Consider the following 18301-nt stretch of genomic DNA (forward strand, 5'->3'; position numbering starts at 1 on the left):
ACCAGAATGAAGCCGGCCTGACCATTTCCACGTTCATCCTCAATCCATCCAACCAACTTGCTTCCGGTTCAGAGATATAGCCGTCCATCAGAAGGAGTAGTATGTGTTGTACTCTTTTTCCTTATCGGGTTTTGTCCCACTGGGTTTTCCCGAAAGGTTTTAATGAGGCAACATGCAAGCATACTATGAGTTCTGATCCGGACATCTCAAGCCGCGACCGGTCTATTTTTTTTATTTAATTTATTTCGGTTAAGACTTTGGCCATTTGTCTAGGCCTTTTTATCTTTTAGAGTCCATTGAGGAACAACTATTTAAACCCTTGTAGTTGCCAATTTTCGGCCAAGTCTTTTATGAAAATCGTTTTGCTTTAGCAAAGAAACCCTAAGTCTTTCAGTTGTGTGAAACTATTGAGAGCAGCCATCTAACATATCAAAGAGCCGATCCGATGTTCTTTGTGGAGTCCTCCGATCCAATCCATCCCTTGTCCGATCTTGAGAGAGACATACGTCCATCAAGAGCCGGATCCATATCTATCCTTCAAACCATCCTTTGATCTTGTTGAGAGAGACACACGTCCAGCAACAGATCCCATCCGCCATTCTTCTCTTTTTATCTATCTTTTTGTTCTTAAATTTCATTCATCCATCCTTTAAAACCCATAAGAATCATATCTTGCTTATTTATCATTCATCCATTGGCCTCTCTGTTTCTGTTCTTACTTCTATTGAAAACTCATAAAAGTTCATATTTGTTTCAGGTACAATCACAAACAAGAGAAGACCCGGCCGGAACCATCCATCCGAGCCAAGACTGAACCGCAGAACGGCCATCCGCCCGTCCGTCCGACTATCCCGTCCCATGCCTACAACACTGATGGACAGCCATGGACGTCCTGTGTGTGCTGACGGACACACACAAACACACACGGACAGCCATGGACGTCCGGTGTGTGCTGACGGACACGCACGGACATCCTGTGTGTGCTGACGGACACACACGGACAGCCACGGACGTCTTGAATGTACTGAACAGACAGCCCACGTGGGCCAAAATCACCCAAACAGTCCACGGGAAGGGTCAGCGTGCTGAGTCCAAGGACTAACGTGCTGATATGTGTACTGATGGACAGCCACAGACGTCGTGTGTGTGCTGACAAACACAAACAGACAGCCACGGACGTCCTGTGTGTGCTGACGGACACACACGGACGTCCGCTGTGTGCTGACGAACACACACGGACGTCCTGTGTGTACCGAACAGACAGCCCTCGTGGGCCAAAATCACCCGAACAGTCCGCGGGAAGGGTCAGCGTGCTGAGTCCAAGGACCAACGTGCTGATATGTGTACTGATGGACAGCCACGGACGTCCTATGTGTGCTGACGGATACAGATGGACACACACGGACACACACGGACTGCCACGGACATCCTGTGTATGCTGGCGGACACCCACAGACGTCCTGTGTGTACTGAACAGACAGCCCACGTGGGCCAAAATCACCCGAACAGTCCACGGGAAGGGTTAGCTTGCTGATTTCAAGGACCAACATGTTGATATGTGTACTGATGGACAGCCACAGACGTCCTCTATGTGCTGACGGTCACACACGGAGACACACGGACAGATACAAACATCATGTGTGTGCTGACGGATACACACGGACGTCCTGTGTGTGCTGATGGACACCCACGTTGGGGTCAAAAACGGTCACGGCGGAATTAACACCCAAAAACCCTCGGAAATCGCATTTCCGAGAAGATAGTAAAATAAAAATATGATTTTCTTAAAAAATGACCAATACGAAGTTTTTACGAAGAAGTATCCTTGAAAGCTCGAAATAGACAACTCAAGCTCGATCATTGTGAAACTACCGCACATGCACGCTATCCAGTCGCTACGTAGCAACCAAGTCCAAGACAAAGCTCGGTCGCCACGTAACAACCAAACGTCCGTCCCGCTCGGTCGCTACGTAGTGATTGAGCTCGAGCCAAGGCTCGGTCGCTACATAGCGACCGAGTGTTCGTCCCGCTCAGTCGCTACGTATCGACCGGGCTCGAGCCAAAGTTCGGTCGCTGCATACCGACCGAGCTCTTCCAAAACGTCGATACGACACTAGTCCATGCATTCTCGTCAAACCTTCGACTGCTATCTCCCGAAGACTGTAGCTAGTTCACTCTATGATTTCCGCTATTCTAAATCATCGATCAAACTTTGCGGATTAATACTGCAGAAAGTTCGTTCCTTATCGAAAGAAATCGTAATAAAGGCTTCGAGTCGGAAGACGGCCCAAAGGGACCTAAAACATGACTCGAGGCCCATCCTATGATTTCTTAACCAAAAAGCCCGTAAACCACAGCACGGTTTACGCTTGGTCCACAAGGAAGGATAAATGTCAAGTTTCCGCGGATAAATACAGAAGTTTTGAAGATAATTGTGAAGATCGGGAAAAATGGAATATCTCCATTTTTATGCTATGACGGCTTAAGGGCAGAAGAGTAAAAGCGTAAACCGACCTTGGAGCTAGTATATAAGGAGTCCTAGGCGAGGAGCGTGGAAGAGGATTTTCAGAGCAAACTTAGCACTTTGAGCAATTTTAGGCAATTTTCCGTTTTGTTATTTTGAGCTGCGACTCAATTAGGTTTAGCCGTCTTAGGGTTGCTAGAACTAGGAATCTCGCCGACAGCTCTCGAGCCCAGGCTTATACCTTGTTGTAAATGCTCATACGCCAATTCGGAATAAGATCTTCTTTGCTCTCTTTTCGATTTCTTATTTTTATCGTTGTTATTCTCGTGTTCTGATTGCTTGACGTGTGGTATTAGCAGATATCCGGGTCCTCTGGGAAATTAGGGTTTTCCTAGTTTCCGTATTTAAACGGAAATCGACAGTGTGAATTTTGGTTCCCACAGTTTGGCGCTAGAAGGAGGGGGATACGGATCAATCTAACCCGCAAAAGCCACACCACGCTCAATCAGACATGTCAACTAACGACGCGGATAACGTGCAGACTCCTCTTAACGGAGGCAGCGGCACCAATCTCCACACTCCAGCAGCAGACGTATCAGCGGCCAACGCACCAGCCAACGCCGCGGCGCTCGAGGAGTTTAAAAAGATGTTCGCCACCTATGAGAAAAGGTCGGAAGAACAGGATAAGCTCGTGAGTACCTTGACCAAACATGTTGAAACCTTAACGGCAATGACTCGAGCAATCCGTCCCCGCGGAACCACCAAAATCCGCGGGAAGAGGCTCGACTTCGCCACCCCACTTGACAGATCTAGAGTCGCGCAGGAACGACCTTCGGGTCAAAACCCTAGCGAGAAATCTCCCATCGAAAAGGGGAACCCTGAAAGTCCTCCGCCTCCTGCAAAGGATTCGGAGGATAACGAAGCTGAACGCATTGACCTGGATCCTGGTGATGTCTCCAACGACACCGATGAGGACGTCGAGAGACATCCAAGAAGGACCAGAAGCCGATCTGCTCGGGAAAGCTCTCCGTTCGACAAACCAATGACGGAAAAAGAGGAAATCGCCTATTGAAACGAACAAGAGGAGCTGGCTGAAAGGCAAACCGAGCTCACTCGCAGTAAACGCCGACATGCTCGGAAATCTACTGACGAGACTTCGGATATTCGCGATCTTCGCGATTACATCACCAAGACTGCGACAGAAGTGAGAGCCGTAAAGTCTCAAATCCATCATGCTACTAGTGCTGCCCCCAAAATCGATCGACTGCTGGAAGGAGCTCGGAAGACCCCTTTTACCAGTCGTATTTCGGTCATGAGGGTATCCGATCCGGAAAAAATCAAAGTACCGAAGTACGATGGTACGGCCTATCCAAAAGCGCACCTTCAGGCTTTCCACATCGCGATGGGAAGAGTGAGACTGAAGGACGGCGAAAAAGATGCCGGCTACTGCCGCCTGTTCGTCAAAAATCTTGAAGGAGTGGCGCTCGAATGGTTCGCACGCCTTCACCATCGGGAGTTCCCGACAACTCGCATCGGAATTTCTCAAACAATACTCTGTGTTCATAGACAGAGAAACTTCCGATGTCGATCTCTGGAGTCTCTCCCAGCGAAAAGACGAACCCCTCCGCGAGTTTATCAGCCGGTTCAAGCTGATAATGTCTAGGGTCAGCGGGATAAGCGACAAAGTGGCCATTGACGCGCTGAGAAAGACGCTCTGGTACAAGTCGAAATTCAGAAAGTGGATAACCCTCGACAAACCACGAACGATCCAGGACGCCCTCCACAAAGCAACGGACTACATCATAGTCGAGGAAGAAACTAAAGTCTTATCGCAAAAACATAAGGCGGCAAGACCATCCTCGAAGGACGTGGATCCGAAAGCGAGAAAGAGTACGTCCATCACGAGGGGGAAGATCTCCAAGGGGCGCATAATTATGCGATCAATTCGGATCAAGGCCGAACCACGGGCAACACGTGGACCCGCAATCAAGGGTATGACAAATACACCTTCTGCGAGTTCCACCAATCCCGAGGACACTCCACGACCAACTGCAAAGTCTTGGGAGCAAGGCTGGCCGCGAAGCTACTCGCTGGAGAGCTCTCAGAAGTAACCAGCGTCAAGGATCTCATCCTCGACTCTGATCGCCCTCCAAAGACGGACAGAAATCCGCCCGCTGAAAAATCCCCTCAATGAAACCAGCCTGGGGATAAACGCGGTAGGAGGCCGGACGACAAGGGGAATGATAACAATCGTCGCAGAGTCAACATGATCATCGGAGGATCACAATACTGCGGCGATACTGTGTCGGCCATCAAGGCTTACCAACAGTAGGCAGAGTCGAGTGCAAATTTGCCTACATGGTCTCCTCCTCGAGATGACCAAAATTGCTCGATCACCTTCACAAAGGAGGAAGCCGGCGGCATCGATCAACCTCACTGCAATCCGCTCGTCATAGATCTCGTCATACGAGACTTAGAAGTCAGAAGGGTACTCGTCGACACGGGAAGCACGGTCAACGTAATCTTCCGCGACACTCTCAAGCAGATGAGCATCAAACTTGGAGAAGTAATTCCGACGCCAAAACCGCTCACGGGTTTTTCAGGCGAAGTATCGATGACTCTTGGATCAATCCAGTTGCCAGTCATGGCCAAGGAGATCACGAAAATCGTCGAGTTCACGGTAGTCGATCATCCCGTTATCTACAACGTGATCATGGGAATTCCATGGCTCAATGCCATGCAAGCAGTTCCATCAACCAACCACCTGGGTCTCAAATTTCCGACCCCAAGCGGAGTCGCGGCTATGCTTCCTCGCAGAGCACAAGTTAAGGCAAATCATGACTTCTGCAACTGCGAATCGCAAACGCACGAAGATGGATCGATCTTCGGCCAAAAATGCCCCTAGGAAAGATGAATTAAAATCGTCTGCCGACGCAAACGCATCGGATATCGAAACTCAACACGAGTCTGAAGCCGACTCTACAACTCAACCGGAACATCCGGAAAATAGCGTTGACCCAGCCACGATCAATACGGTCAAGCCGGACAGCGCAACATCTACCGCCGAGTAAAAACGCTCGCGGCATGAAACAGAACTACGAGATGGCTTGATCCTCGAAAGGGGTACGTAGGCAGCTCGTCAAAAGACGAGTTCAGCTATCCCCCTCTCTAAAAAGGGGGGGAAGTGGGTGCGTATACTCGTATACTCCCACTTAGAAAAATCTTCATTATTGTAATCGAGTTTTTAGAAACTTCAAAAACTTTTACTACAATCTACGTTGCTCCTTTTTATCAAAAACGTTTACGCTTCAGTTAAACGCAAAAACTTTCCAGACACGCTTGGAAATGTTAAGACTCTTGTCTGCGGCCTCATCCGGCCCAAAATCGAAAAATTATCATCTTTCAAACACTCAAAGATACACGTATAATCCTCGAAACAACTGCGAGACGTCGCAAAAATAAAATTCGAAGATAATACGAACAAATTGTCCGAACGCGACCACTAAAACCTTTCACCCAGTTCGTCGATTGGCCCCGATGAACACGCCAGCCGTCTTAAACAAACGCAATTCGATCACTCTTTTGATCTTCAAAACGTCCAACACAAGGACGAAAGCGCTACAACAAAAATCTGAAATTTTGGTTTAGCACTCCCAGCTGGCTTAAAAATTGCCTCTGAGAAGATGCTCGATTCGTACCATACAAGTCATATAAGCCGAGAACCTATCGCGGACTTTAAATCGGTGCGAGTCAGGAAGAAATCACAACAGGAAAAACGATAGCCGGCTAGTCACCGCACAAACCTTAACCGAAAGTAAAACTAGGTCTTGCCCTAAACCCAACGCTCTGGTCTCAAACATCTCAAGACATTATATCTAAAAGATACGAGGTCCTAAACCATGTCTCTCCGTTCACATCTCAATGTTCCCGAAAATCGTAAATATAAGTAATCTTCTACGAGAATCACGAACGAACCAACAGATTGAACGTCTCATCGGAATTAAATATGAGACGACAACTCATATTTACTTCGAACCTACTCAGGAATATTCAAAATGAAACATTCATCATATATATAAAACCGCGTAAAGCGGTAAGGGATTCAAAGCCACCAACGGCCAGTCCCGATAAGCAATAAAAACGGCCAAAACAGGCCCATACAATCTCTCGAAATAAAGGCCACATTCGGCCACAAACATAGAATGGAAAGACAAGCATCTTCCTCTCAACAATCACTCCGCCTCTCATGGCCCAAAGTCAAAGTCCCCGGACAAAGAAGCACCAAACGCATCCGCAGGACGGTCCACTTCCTCGCCACCATCAAGAAACCCGGTCGGAACCTCTTCGGTATCACGGGAAACCGGGATGGAATCCCAGAACCCTTGGATCCTCTCGTCAATCGAAGGAATGAGCGCCTCAGCGTGGGCACGTTTGTTCATGCCGCTCTTCATCAAGCTCATTTCCTTCTCGAACACATAGTCATCGGCTTGCGTTCTCCAAAGACTTCCGACTGAACCGCGGCACTCACGGAAATCGCCTACCGAGGTAAAGGCATCCTTGAGGTTTCCGTATTTGACCTGGAACTGAGAAGCACGAGTCTTCATCACCTCAATAATTTCCCTTTTGCCCTTCCTTTCCGCTTTACGGATGGCCCGCGCATGATCACGAGTAAGTTGTGCTTCTCGCTACGACACCTCGCCTTGCACGCGAGCGAGATCTCGCTCCGCTTTCTCCGCTTTGAAACGATAGAGCATAGCTTCCCTATGGCTCGCTTCAATGGCCGAGCCAAGCAAGTTAAGGACCTGCGAAACCAATTAACGCATTATAAGCAGAAAAAGAAACACCTAGGCAATCACAAAAATTTTCGAGAAAATCATACCCCGTTGATAATACGAGACCCTTCCGCGACAACCTTCGGCCTTCCTGTTTCATTCGTTGGTGGAGGAGCATCGAAGCCCGAGGGTAAACCAGCAAAGAAATCGTCAAAGTCCGGAATAGGAACCTCGCTAGAACCGCTTTCGTCGCCATAAGCAAGGTCCAGATCCCATCCCGGAAGCATAGAATCGTACATCAAAAACTCTATGTCACCAAGATCGATATCCTTCCCCTTTGAAGAGTTCCACCCCGTCGCAGAAGCGGGGGCAGCATCGGGACTCTGATCATCGGGCTCGGAGTCGTTCCCCGCTTCCACAGGATCGGGACACACAAACTCTAGCGCCTTCCGAACTCGTTTCGGCGTGAAAGAAGTCCAGAAAAAAGGACCATTCCTAAGAAGGTCCCTCACTTCAATGATATCCTCGGGGAACGGGGCCAGGGAGTTGATGAAGGGACGATCATTTGGCAACCTCCGGAGCAGTGGGATACAACTCTCTTCGACAGACGCAGCGTCTATACGAACAAAGAAGAAAAATTTCTTCCACGAGTTGAAGTTGGAGATGAACCTCTTAACCACCGACATGAAGCTCCGAGGGACCAGCCTATATTTATCCTTATCCTTGACGAGCTGTAGCCTCAAAAGCGCGTCAAAGTGATCAACGGAAAGGGAGAGACCATGCTCGTAACTCAGGATCAGAATTCCAACAAGGTGCTGAATGGCAAGGGGATTCAGCTGGCTGATTGCCACCTCGAAACGCGCCAACACTCCGACGATGATTTCGGGAAGCGGGAACCACAAGCGACAACGCACTACGAACGCTTCGTAGCAAGTGAAATAACCCCCCGGGGGGTTATCAGCGCTTTCCCCTCGACGAGGAACCCGGAACTCCACCGTGCTTGGAATGTGGTAGAACGACCGCAAGATCTCGAGGAACTCGTCAGTACTCCTGGTTGGTGCTCCTTCCTCAACTGCACGATGGGTCAGGAGCGGGAACGGCTTCTCTTTGGGAGGAGTGATCGAACCATAATGCGCAACCCACCAAGACTCATTCTCGGCGGGATCTACCGAGTGAGGCACGAACTCTATCTTTGGAACGAGGAGCTCTTCATGAGCACTTGCGGAAGAAGACCCTTTCCTCGCAATATTTTTCTTACTCGATATTTTACACTCCTCTTTGGAAAATGGAAGGAAGGGATAGAGAGAAAGAAGGAAAGTTTTCTTAAGGAAAATCTTTGAGAAAACAAGAAAGTGAAAGAAAGTGTGAAGAAGTTACCTCCAACACGCCTAACTTGCCAAACATGCCTAACCGCACGCTAGGACCCTACGATGCATGGTCCTAACGGGCTGGGGGGCTAACGGTTGGGGTCAAAAACGGTCACGTTGGAATTAACACCCGAAAACCTTCGGAAATCGCATTTCCGAGAAGATAGTAAAATAAAAATATGATTTTCGTAAAAAATAACCAATACAAAGTTTTTACGAAGAAGTATCCTTGAAAGCTCGAAATAGTCAACTCAAGCTCGATCATTGCAAAACTACTGTGCATGCACGTTATCCGGTCGCTACGTAGCAACCAAGTCCAAGACAAAGTTCGGTCGCTACGTAACGACCGAACGTCCGTTCTGCTCGGTCGCTACGTAGCGACCGAGCTCAAGGCAAAGCTCGGTCGTTACATAGCGACCGAGCGTCCATCCCGCTCGGTCTCTACGTAGTGACCGAGCGTTCGTCTCGCTCGGTCGCTACGTAGCGACCGAGCGTCTGTCTCGCTCGGTGGCTACGGAGCGACCAAGAGTCCGTCTCGCTCGGTCGCTATGTATGTTTGTTCCGCTCAGTCGCTACGTAGCGACCGGGCTCGAGCCAAAGTTTGGTCGCTGCATAGCGATGAAGCTCTTCCGAAACGTCGGGAGGACACCAGTCCATGCATTCTCGTCAAACCTTCGAATGCTATCTCCCGAAGACCGTAGCGAGTTTACTCTATGATTTCCGCTATTCTAAATCATTGATCAAACTTTGCGGATTAATACTACGGAAAGTTTGTTCCTTATCGAAAGAAATCGTAATAAACACTTCGAGTCGGAAGACGGCCCAAAGGGACCTAAAACACGACTCGAGGCCCATCCTACAATTTCTTAACCAAAAAGCCCGTAAACCACATCACGGTTTACACTTGGTCCACAAGGAAGGCTAAATGTCAAGTTTCCGCGGATAAATACGGAAGTTTTGAAGATAATTGTGAAGATCGGGAAAAATGGAATATCTCCATTTTTATGCTATGACGGCTTAAGGGCAGAAGAGTAAAAGCGTAAACCGACCTTGGAGCTAGTATATAAGGAGTCCTTGGAAGAGGATTTTCAGAGCAAACTTAGCACTTAGAGCAATTTTAGGCAATTTTTCGTTTTTGTTATTTCGAGCTGCGACTCAATTAGGTTTAGCCGTCTTAGGGTTGCTAGAACTAGGAATCTCGCCGACAGCTTTCGAGCCCAGGCTTATACCTTGTTGTAAACGCTCATATGCAAATTCGGAATAAGATCTTCTTTGCTCTCTTGTCGATTTCTTATTTTTATCGTTGTTATTCTCGTGTTCTGATTGCTTGACGTGTGGTATTAGCAGATATCCGGGTCCTCTGGGAAATTAGGGTTTTCCTAGTTTCCTTATTTAAACGGAAATCGGCAGTGCGAATTTCGGTTCCCACAGCATGCTGAGTCCAAGGACCAGCGTTCTGATACGTGTACTGATGGACAGCCACGGACGTCCTGTGTGTGCTGACGGACACACATGGACAGCCACGGACATCATGTGTGTGCTGACGGACAGCCACATACAGCCACAGACGTCCTGTGTGTGCTGGCGGACACCCACGGGAAGGGCCAGCGTGCTGAGTCCAAGGACCAACGTGCTGATATGTGTACTGATGGACAGCCACGGACGTCCTGTGTGTGCTGACGGACACACACGGACAGCCACAGACGTCTTGTGTGTGCTGACGGACACACACGGACGTCCTGTGTGTGCTGAGGGACATCCACGGACGTCCTGTGTGTGCTGACGGACACACACGGACACACACGGACACACACGGACACACATGGACACACACGGACAGCAACGGACGTCCTGTGTGTGCTGATGGACAGCCACAGACAGCCACGAACGTCCTGTGTGTGCTGGCGGACACCCACGGACGTCCTGTGCGTACTGAACAGACAGCCCACGTGGGCCAAAATCACCCAAACAGTCCATGGGAAGGGCCAGCGTGCTGAGTCCAAGGACCAACGTGCTGATATGTGTACTGATGGACAGCCACAGACGTCATATGTGTGCTGACGGACACAGACGGACACACACGGACAGCCACGGACGTCCTCTGTGTGCTGGCGGACACCCACGGACGTCCTGTGTGTACTGAACAGACAGCCCACGTGGGCCAAAATCACCCGAACAGTCCACGGAAAGGGTCAGCATGGTGAGTCCAAGGACCAACGTGCTGATATGTGTACTGATGGACAGCCACGGACGTTCTGTATGTGCTAACGGACACACACGGACACACACGGACAGCCACGAACGTCTTGTGTGTGCTGACGGACACACACGGACGTCCTGTGTGTGCAGACGGACACCCACGGATGTCCTGTGTGTAATGAACAGACAGCCCACGTGGGCCAAAATCACCCGAACAGTCCACGGGAAGGGCCAGCGTGCTGAGTCCAAGGACCAACGTGCTGAAATGTGTACTGATGGACAGCCACGGACGTTCTGTGTGTGCTGACGGACACACACGGACATCCTATGTATGCTGACGGACAGCCACAGACGTCCTGTGTGTGCTGACGGACACACACGGACACACACGGACAGCCACGGACGTCCTGTGTGTACTGAACAGACAGCCCACGTGGGCCAAAAATCACCCAAACAGTCCACGGAAAGGGCTAGCGTGCTCAGTCCAAGGACCAACGTGCTGATATGTGTGCTGATGGACAGCCACAGACGTCCTGTGTGTGCTGACGGACACACACGGACACACACGGACAGCCACGGACGTCATGTGTGTGCTGGCGGACACCGATGGACGTCCTGTGTGTACTGAACAGACAGCCCACGTGGCCAAAATCACCCGAACAGTCCACAGGAAGGGTCAGCGTGCTGAGTCCAAGGACCAACGTGCTGATATGTTTACTGATGGAAGTCACGGACGTCGTGTGTGTGCTGACAGACACACAAGGACAACCACGGACGTCCTGTGTGTGCTAACGGACACACACGGACAGCCACGGACGTCCTGTGTATGCTGACGGACAGCCACAGACGTCTTGTGTGTGCTGACGGACACACACGGACACACACGGACAGCCACGGACGTCCTGTGTGTACTGAACAGACAGCCCACGTGGGCAAAAAATCACCCAAACAGTCCACAGAAAGGGCTAGCGTGCTGAGTCCAAGGACCAACGTGCTGATATGTGTACTGATGGACAGCCACGGACGTCCTGTGTGTGCTGACGGACACACACGGACAGCCACGAACGTCCTGTGTGTGCTGGCGGACACCCACGGACGTCCTGTGCGTACTGAACATACAGCCCACGTGGGCCAAAATCACCCAAACAGTCCACGGGAAGGGCCAGCGTGCTGAGTCCAAGGACCAACGTGCTGATATGTGTACTGATGGACAGCCACAGACGTCATATGTGTGCTGACGGACACAGACGGACACACACGGACAGCCATGGACGTCTTCTGTGTGCTGGCGGACACCCACGGACGTCATGTGTGTACTGAACAGACAGCCCACGTGGGCCAAAATAACCCGAACAGTCCACGGGAAGGGTCAGCGTGCTGAGTCCAAGGACCAACGTGCTGATATGTGTACTGATGGACAGCCTCGGACGTCCTGTATGTGCTAACGGACAGCCACGAACGTCTTGTGTGTGCTGACGGACACACACGGACGTCCTGTGTGTGTGCAGACGGACACCCACGGATGTCCTGTGTGTAATGAACAGACAGCCCACGTGGGCCAAAATCACCCGAACAGTCCACGGGAAGGGCCAGCGTGCTGAGTCCAAGGACCAACGTGCTGATATGTGTACTGATGGACAGCCACGGACGTTCTGTGTGTGCTGACGGACACACACGGACATCCTATGTATGCTGACGGACAGCCACAGACGTCCTGTGTGTGCTGACGGACACACACGGACACACACGGACAGCCACGGACGTCCTGTGTGTACTGAACAGACAGCCCACGTGGGCCAAAAATCACCCAAACAGTCCACGGAAAGGGCTAGCGTGCTCAGTCCAAGGACCAACGTGCTGATATGTGTGCTGATGGACAGCCACAGACGTCCTGTGTGTGCTGACGGACACACACGGACACACACGGACAGCCACGGACGTCATGTGTGTGCTGGCGGACACCGATGGACGTCCTGTGTGTACTGAACAGACAGCCCACGTGGGCCAAAATCACCCGAACAGTCCACAGGAAGGGTCAGCGTGCTGAGTCCAAGGACCAACGTGCTGATATGTTTACTGATGGAAAGTCACGGACGTCGTGTGTGTGCTGACAGACACACAAGGACAACCACGGACGTCCTGTGTGTGCTAACGGACACACACGGACAGCCACGGACGTCCTGTGTATGCTGACGGACAGCCACAGACGTCTTGTGTGTGCTGACGGACACACACGGACACACACGGACAGCCACGGACGTCCTGTGTGTACTGAACAGACAGCCCACGTGGGCAAAAAATCACCCAAACAGTCCACAGAAAGGGCTAGCGTGCTGAGTCCAAGGACCAACGTGCTGATATGTGTACTGATGGACAGCCACGGACGTCCTGTGTGTGCTGACGGACACACACGGACAGCCACGAACGTCCTGTGTGTGCTGGCGGACACCCACGGACGTCCTGTGCGTACTGAACATACAGCCCACGTGGGCCAAAATCACCCAAACAGTCCACGGAAGGGCCAGCGTGCTGAGTCCAAGGACCAACGTGCTGATATGTGTACTGATGGACAGCCACAGACGTCATATGTGTGCTGACGGACACAGACGGACACACACGGACAGCCATGGACGTCTTCTGTGTGCTGGCGGACACCCACGGACGTCATGTGTGTACTGAACAGACAGCCCACGTGGGCCAAAATAACCCGAACAGTCCACGGGAAGGGTCAGCGTGCTGAGTCCAAGGACCAACGTGCTGATATGTGTACTGATGGACAGCCTCGGACGTCCTGTATGTGCTAACGGACAGCCACGAACGTCTTGTGTGTGCTGACGGACACACACGGACGTCCTGTGTGTGTGCAGACGGACACCCACGGATGTCCTGTGTGTAATGAACAGACAGCCCACGTGGGCCAAAATCACCCGAACAGTCCACGGGAAAGGCCAGCGTGCTGGGTTCAAGGACCAGCGTGCTGATATGTGTACTGATGGACAGCCACGGACGTCCTGTGTGTGCTGACGGACACACATGGACACACACGAACAGCCACGGACATCATGTGTGTGCTGACGGACAGCCACAAACAGCCACGGACGTCATGTGTGTGCTGGCGGACACCCACGGACGTCCTGTGTGTACTGAACAGACAGCCCACGTGGGCCAAAATCACCCAAACTGTTGTAGGCACAGAAACCGTACCTGAACCAATGCTCAGCCAGATAAGCAACAACTGCCACAACTACCTCACTAGAGCTACCTGCGACCAAGGTTCATTCAAAGAGGTGCATCTCAACAACCAGAAGGAATTTTGGCATGAAACCAATTTTCACAGAAGCCCAGATCAATCAATCATCACTGAAGCTTGGAATTACAAGAAAATCTTCGTGGATGAAAAAGTTATGAATTTTACAAATTGGACGTTTCCCAGCCCATCCGTTTGCGAGTATCGGCACTTAGAAGAGAAATTCAGCCAAACCAAGAAGCGGCCCTGTCACGCCCCCAATCCTGGAATGGATTGTTGGGATGGCCATGGTTCGAGGAAACGTACCAGACAGTCTTAGGACATCAAGGCAAGCGTTCCATGGTCAAGAAAGAAGGTTAAGTACATAAGGAAACTTAGACTTAACCTTATAAGAGCAAAGAGACAGCTAAGACGAGTAAGACGGTAGCTGGACGAGATAGAGAAGTAGCTCTACCAGCTTAACGAAGCTAGGTTGAGTTCACTCCAGCTCAGCCACTACTAAGTCAGCTCCACTAGCTGGACTACTAGCTCACTCAGCTGAGGCAGCTGGGAGTCAGCTCATATCAGCTAGACGGACTGTTTGGGTTTTAGGCCGATGGTCCGGGTCCGGGTCAGTGGCGGGCTGTGAGGTCTGGCCATGAGGCCATGGGCTGTTGGGTCCTTGGACAAGGCCGTGGGCTAAGTCCAGGAGGCTTGGGGCGTGGGTTGGTCTTATGACCGACCCCAAACCCAATCAGAAAGGGTGAAGGGATGCAAGTGGCCGAGAGGGCACAACCCTTGGCCGATGGTGCCCATTCGCTAGCAAGTCGTGCCTGTTCGTGGGGCAAGACTTACCCCCTCGTTTTCTATAAATATGGGGGCTCTCCTGTTGATTTCATTATCCAATTCCAGAGTACAATACTCAGAGAAAAACGTAGAGAAACAGAGAGAGAGAGTCTCGGCCAAGAGATCGGCCAGAAAAAGGCCGGTCTTGGTGGTTTTGTATCTCCGGCAAGGTGAACGGTTTAGGAGAGAGGAGGCCGTGTGGTTGTGAATACCCAAGGAATAGAGAAAGGTCTGGAGAAGGACTCCAAAGCCGTGGTTCAGTCAGATAGGGTCAGTGGGGTAACCACCGACTCATCGGCTAAGACAATCGGACAGTCCGAACCGGTCTAGCCATGGGCGTTTGGATTGTGTCCTATTCTTCTTATTCTTTTCATCTATTTCTTCTTCTACTCATTCTGTACATTGGCGTGGCCTTGTTGATGTGTTGGGATTGGTTATAACCGTGGTTCAGGTTGAGTAATGCGGTCGCGGTCCATAACCGATGAGTTTGGCGCGTGCATGGTCTAAACCGGCCTCAGGTGATCCGATTGGATAGGGGCGGTTCTGTTCTGTTCTGTTCTGAACGGTTGCAACCCTTCCCTGAACAGTCACAATGGTTCATGACTTGTGTAGGTTAAGGCGTGGTCCTTTGGCCATAGGCCGGACACACGCACGGACCAGACAGTCCATACGGACGGTTAGGTCGAACGGTTGGAACATCTGAATGGGTGCGAGTTGCCAAGGGTCATGAGTTGCCAAGAGGCACGTGTGTCCAAAGGGTACTAGTTCCCAAAGGGTGTGAGTTCCATACGGTGCCATTGGTTCAAGGCTTAGACCGAACCAAGGGGACAGTCCGCGGCTGAATAGTCGAACGGACGGACGGTTAGTTTAACCGGAGTGTTGTGTCGCAAGTTCTGATCGGTTGCAAGCCAATCCGGTTTGGTCTTGGGCCTTACTCTGTGGTATGGATCCAGGCTTTGGGTCGGATCAGATGAGAAGGACCATGAGCCATTGGGCCGGACTTATAACTGGTCGATCGCACCTAGATCTTAACTAGACGGTTAGACGGGACTATGGACGATCCGGCTATGGTTGGATGGTTCTGGCCGCAAAGGCTAAGTAGGATATCTTACAATCAACTTTGGGTTGGTGAGTAGGATAGGCGCCATATGCCTTATGTAGGGAGTAGACCCACATGTTGGCAATGGAAGGCCGGTTATGTCAATACCTGCCAAGTAGGCGATGGCTTATAAAGTCTTGTGGTCGGATCATGTTTCATGACGATGATTCGATGGCCAAGCACTAGTATGGATGGTCACGTTGCTGGAGTAAGAGTATTGGTGTGATGCTTCTAGATATCAACCTTGGTGTTGATAACTTCGAGATTGGCTAAGAGTCATGACGAAGAGTATGGCTAGTACTATGTGTCGTAGACCATAGATACTGAGCCTAAGTGTGATTGTTCAAGGAAGGCCGTGTAAGATCTGATCATGGTTGAGTATGGACGACCTGACCTCTGGATGATGGCTCAAGTTGTCGGTCCTAACCTGATTAATGAATGCATTGGGTTGTATGAACAAATCATATCTATTGTCTGGGTTAAGTCCCAAGGCCGGTCAGGCCAGATGATGACTCATCAGTTCCAAGTCATGTGAGGATGGTTGGTTGATTGACTTAGAATCTCATGAGCTTTGTCAGTCCAGAAGATGGACTTGGTACTATTGCCTATAAGGCAAAAGGATTTCGGATTGTGCATGAGCCGAAAAGGCCAGATGCAAACCCTTATCCTTTCAAAGACGTCTCAAAGGTTACTTATGTCTGTGGGGATGGTTGGTTGAATGACTAAGTACCTAGGGGAGCTGTTTGATGCAGGGACAAAGATAAATACCAATAAGAGACTCAATGAGTTGAATGATTAGTTCGAGTCAATGGAGGACCGATGAGCTAATAAGCTCCATAGATGTGGCAAAGGTATGATCTAGCATTTACTTATGTAGATCTAGATAGAATGGTTTAGGGGAATGGAACCTCAGAATCGTATGGCTTGGTTTGGGTTTAGGATTGACCTTTAAGCTAATTGGTAGTTGAGTAAACTGACCAAGGCTAAGGTGATTCGACCAGACAAGTGTTAGATTGGTTTTAGACCAATGGTTAACTAGAGAATATTCCGCTGCGTATCTGTTGAAAGGATCTAGGCTATTAATGACTAGGTAAGTCTTTAGCTAAGGTTTAAGTTAGCCCTCGCCTTTAGGCGATATTATAAATAAAGGGCAAAAATTAAGAGGTTCGGCAAGGAAGTGGACCGAGCGACGTGAGGCATCGACCGCGGCCTAGGCGGCCGGGATCGGGTCTTACAGGCCCGGGCCAAATTCAATTATGGATCTCAAGAGGGATCTTTTGTGGATCCGACAAGCCAAGAATCAGGAGAAAAGGCTCAGTGAAGTTGAAGATATAACCATTTTCCCAAACCCGGTTATAAGGAGCCGATTATGGAAAGATTGCATAATCAGTTGGTCCAACCATTTCCAAATCGAGATCAGGCAACCAAGACATAACCTACACGATCCAAGAATTCCAGAAGACATTCCAGAAGAGTTTAGATGGACCAGCATGCAGAGGAACAGGCGAATCTTCGTGGCCAACAACTTTCCTTTTTCGGCCATGTTCACACTAGGAGGAGTAAATGTGTTTTCACTACAACTCTTTGAAGACCAACGGCCATATTCTTTCATATGTGGACTAAGGAGTATTTCAGGAAGGCTTCCAGATCATGGGCATATCCAGAAGCTGTCTAGATACAAGGCTCAATCAAGTTTCCTTTTGGAGAGGCTCAAATCAAGCCTAACGGCTAGATATCTTCAAGGAGCCTAGCTTATGATTTTTCTACTTAATTTTCGTGTACTTTGTTTCCTTTTGAGTCATAGGAACGTTATAGTAGTCCCAGTGTCGAGCCTATATAAGCTCAGGTCATAGTTCATTGTAAAGTACCCTTGATCATTTTTAAAGTAATAAGAAATCGTTTTCTTTTAAACAAAGTTGTGTATTCTTTGTTGTTATTTCTCTAGTTCTTTGTGTGTGATTCACTAAGTCCTAAAGAAGCCACGTCCAGAGAGCCTTGTGTGATTCAAGACCATCTGTTCGTCCATTGATTGAGAGAGTCAATCCATATCCATCTATCCACTCCATCCATCGATCCAGCTTGGAAGAGATACATATCAAGCAAGCCGGATTCCATCTTCAGTCATCTAACCAACCACTGATCCTTGTTGAGAGAGACACACGTCCAGAAACAAAGATCCCATCATCCACCTTTCTATCCTTCTTATTTGATTTGTTTTCAATTTCCATGTCATTTAGTTTTGAATCATAAAAATACATATTTGCTTCAGTTCATCATTTGTCATATAGTTTACTTTATGTTCTTCATATAAATCCATAAAACTCACAG

At 49.8% G+C, this 18301-nt stretch overlaps 1 protein-coding gene across 1 annotated transcript; it reads left to right on the forward strand.

Annotated features, from left to right (window-relative positions):
* Positions 1 to 1410: 1410 nt before the first annotated feature.
* On the forward strand, positions 1411 to 17884 carry LOC117130822. The gene is made up of 3 exons (XM_033283448.1): positions 1411 to 1521; positions 13750 to 14292; positions 17211 to 17884. Exons 2-3 carry the CDS (start codon positions 13865 to 13867, stop codon positions 17722 to 17724), a joined length of 942 nt encoding a protein of 313 aa, XP_033139339.1. The 5' UTR covers positions 1411 to 1521; positions 13750 to 13864; the 3' UTR covers positions 17725 to 17884.
* Positions 17885 to 18301: the final 417 nt, after the last annotated feature.

This window comes from Brassica rapa, unplaced genomic scaffold (assembly GCF_000309985.2).
Source record: "Brassica rapa cultivar Chiifu-401-42 unplaced genomic scaffold, CAAS_Brap_v3.01 Scaffold0690, whole genome shotgun sequence".
Lineage (NCBI taxonomy): Eukaryota > Viridiplantae > Streptophyta > Magnoliopsida > Brassicales > Brassicaceae > Brassica > Brassica rapa.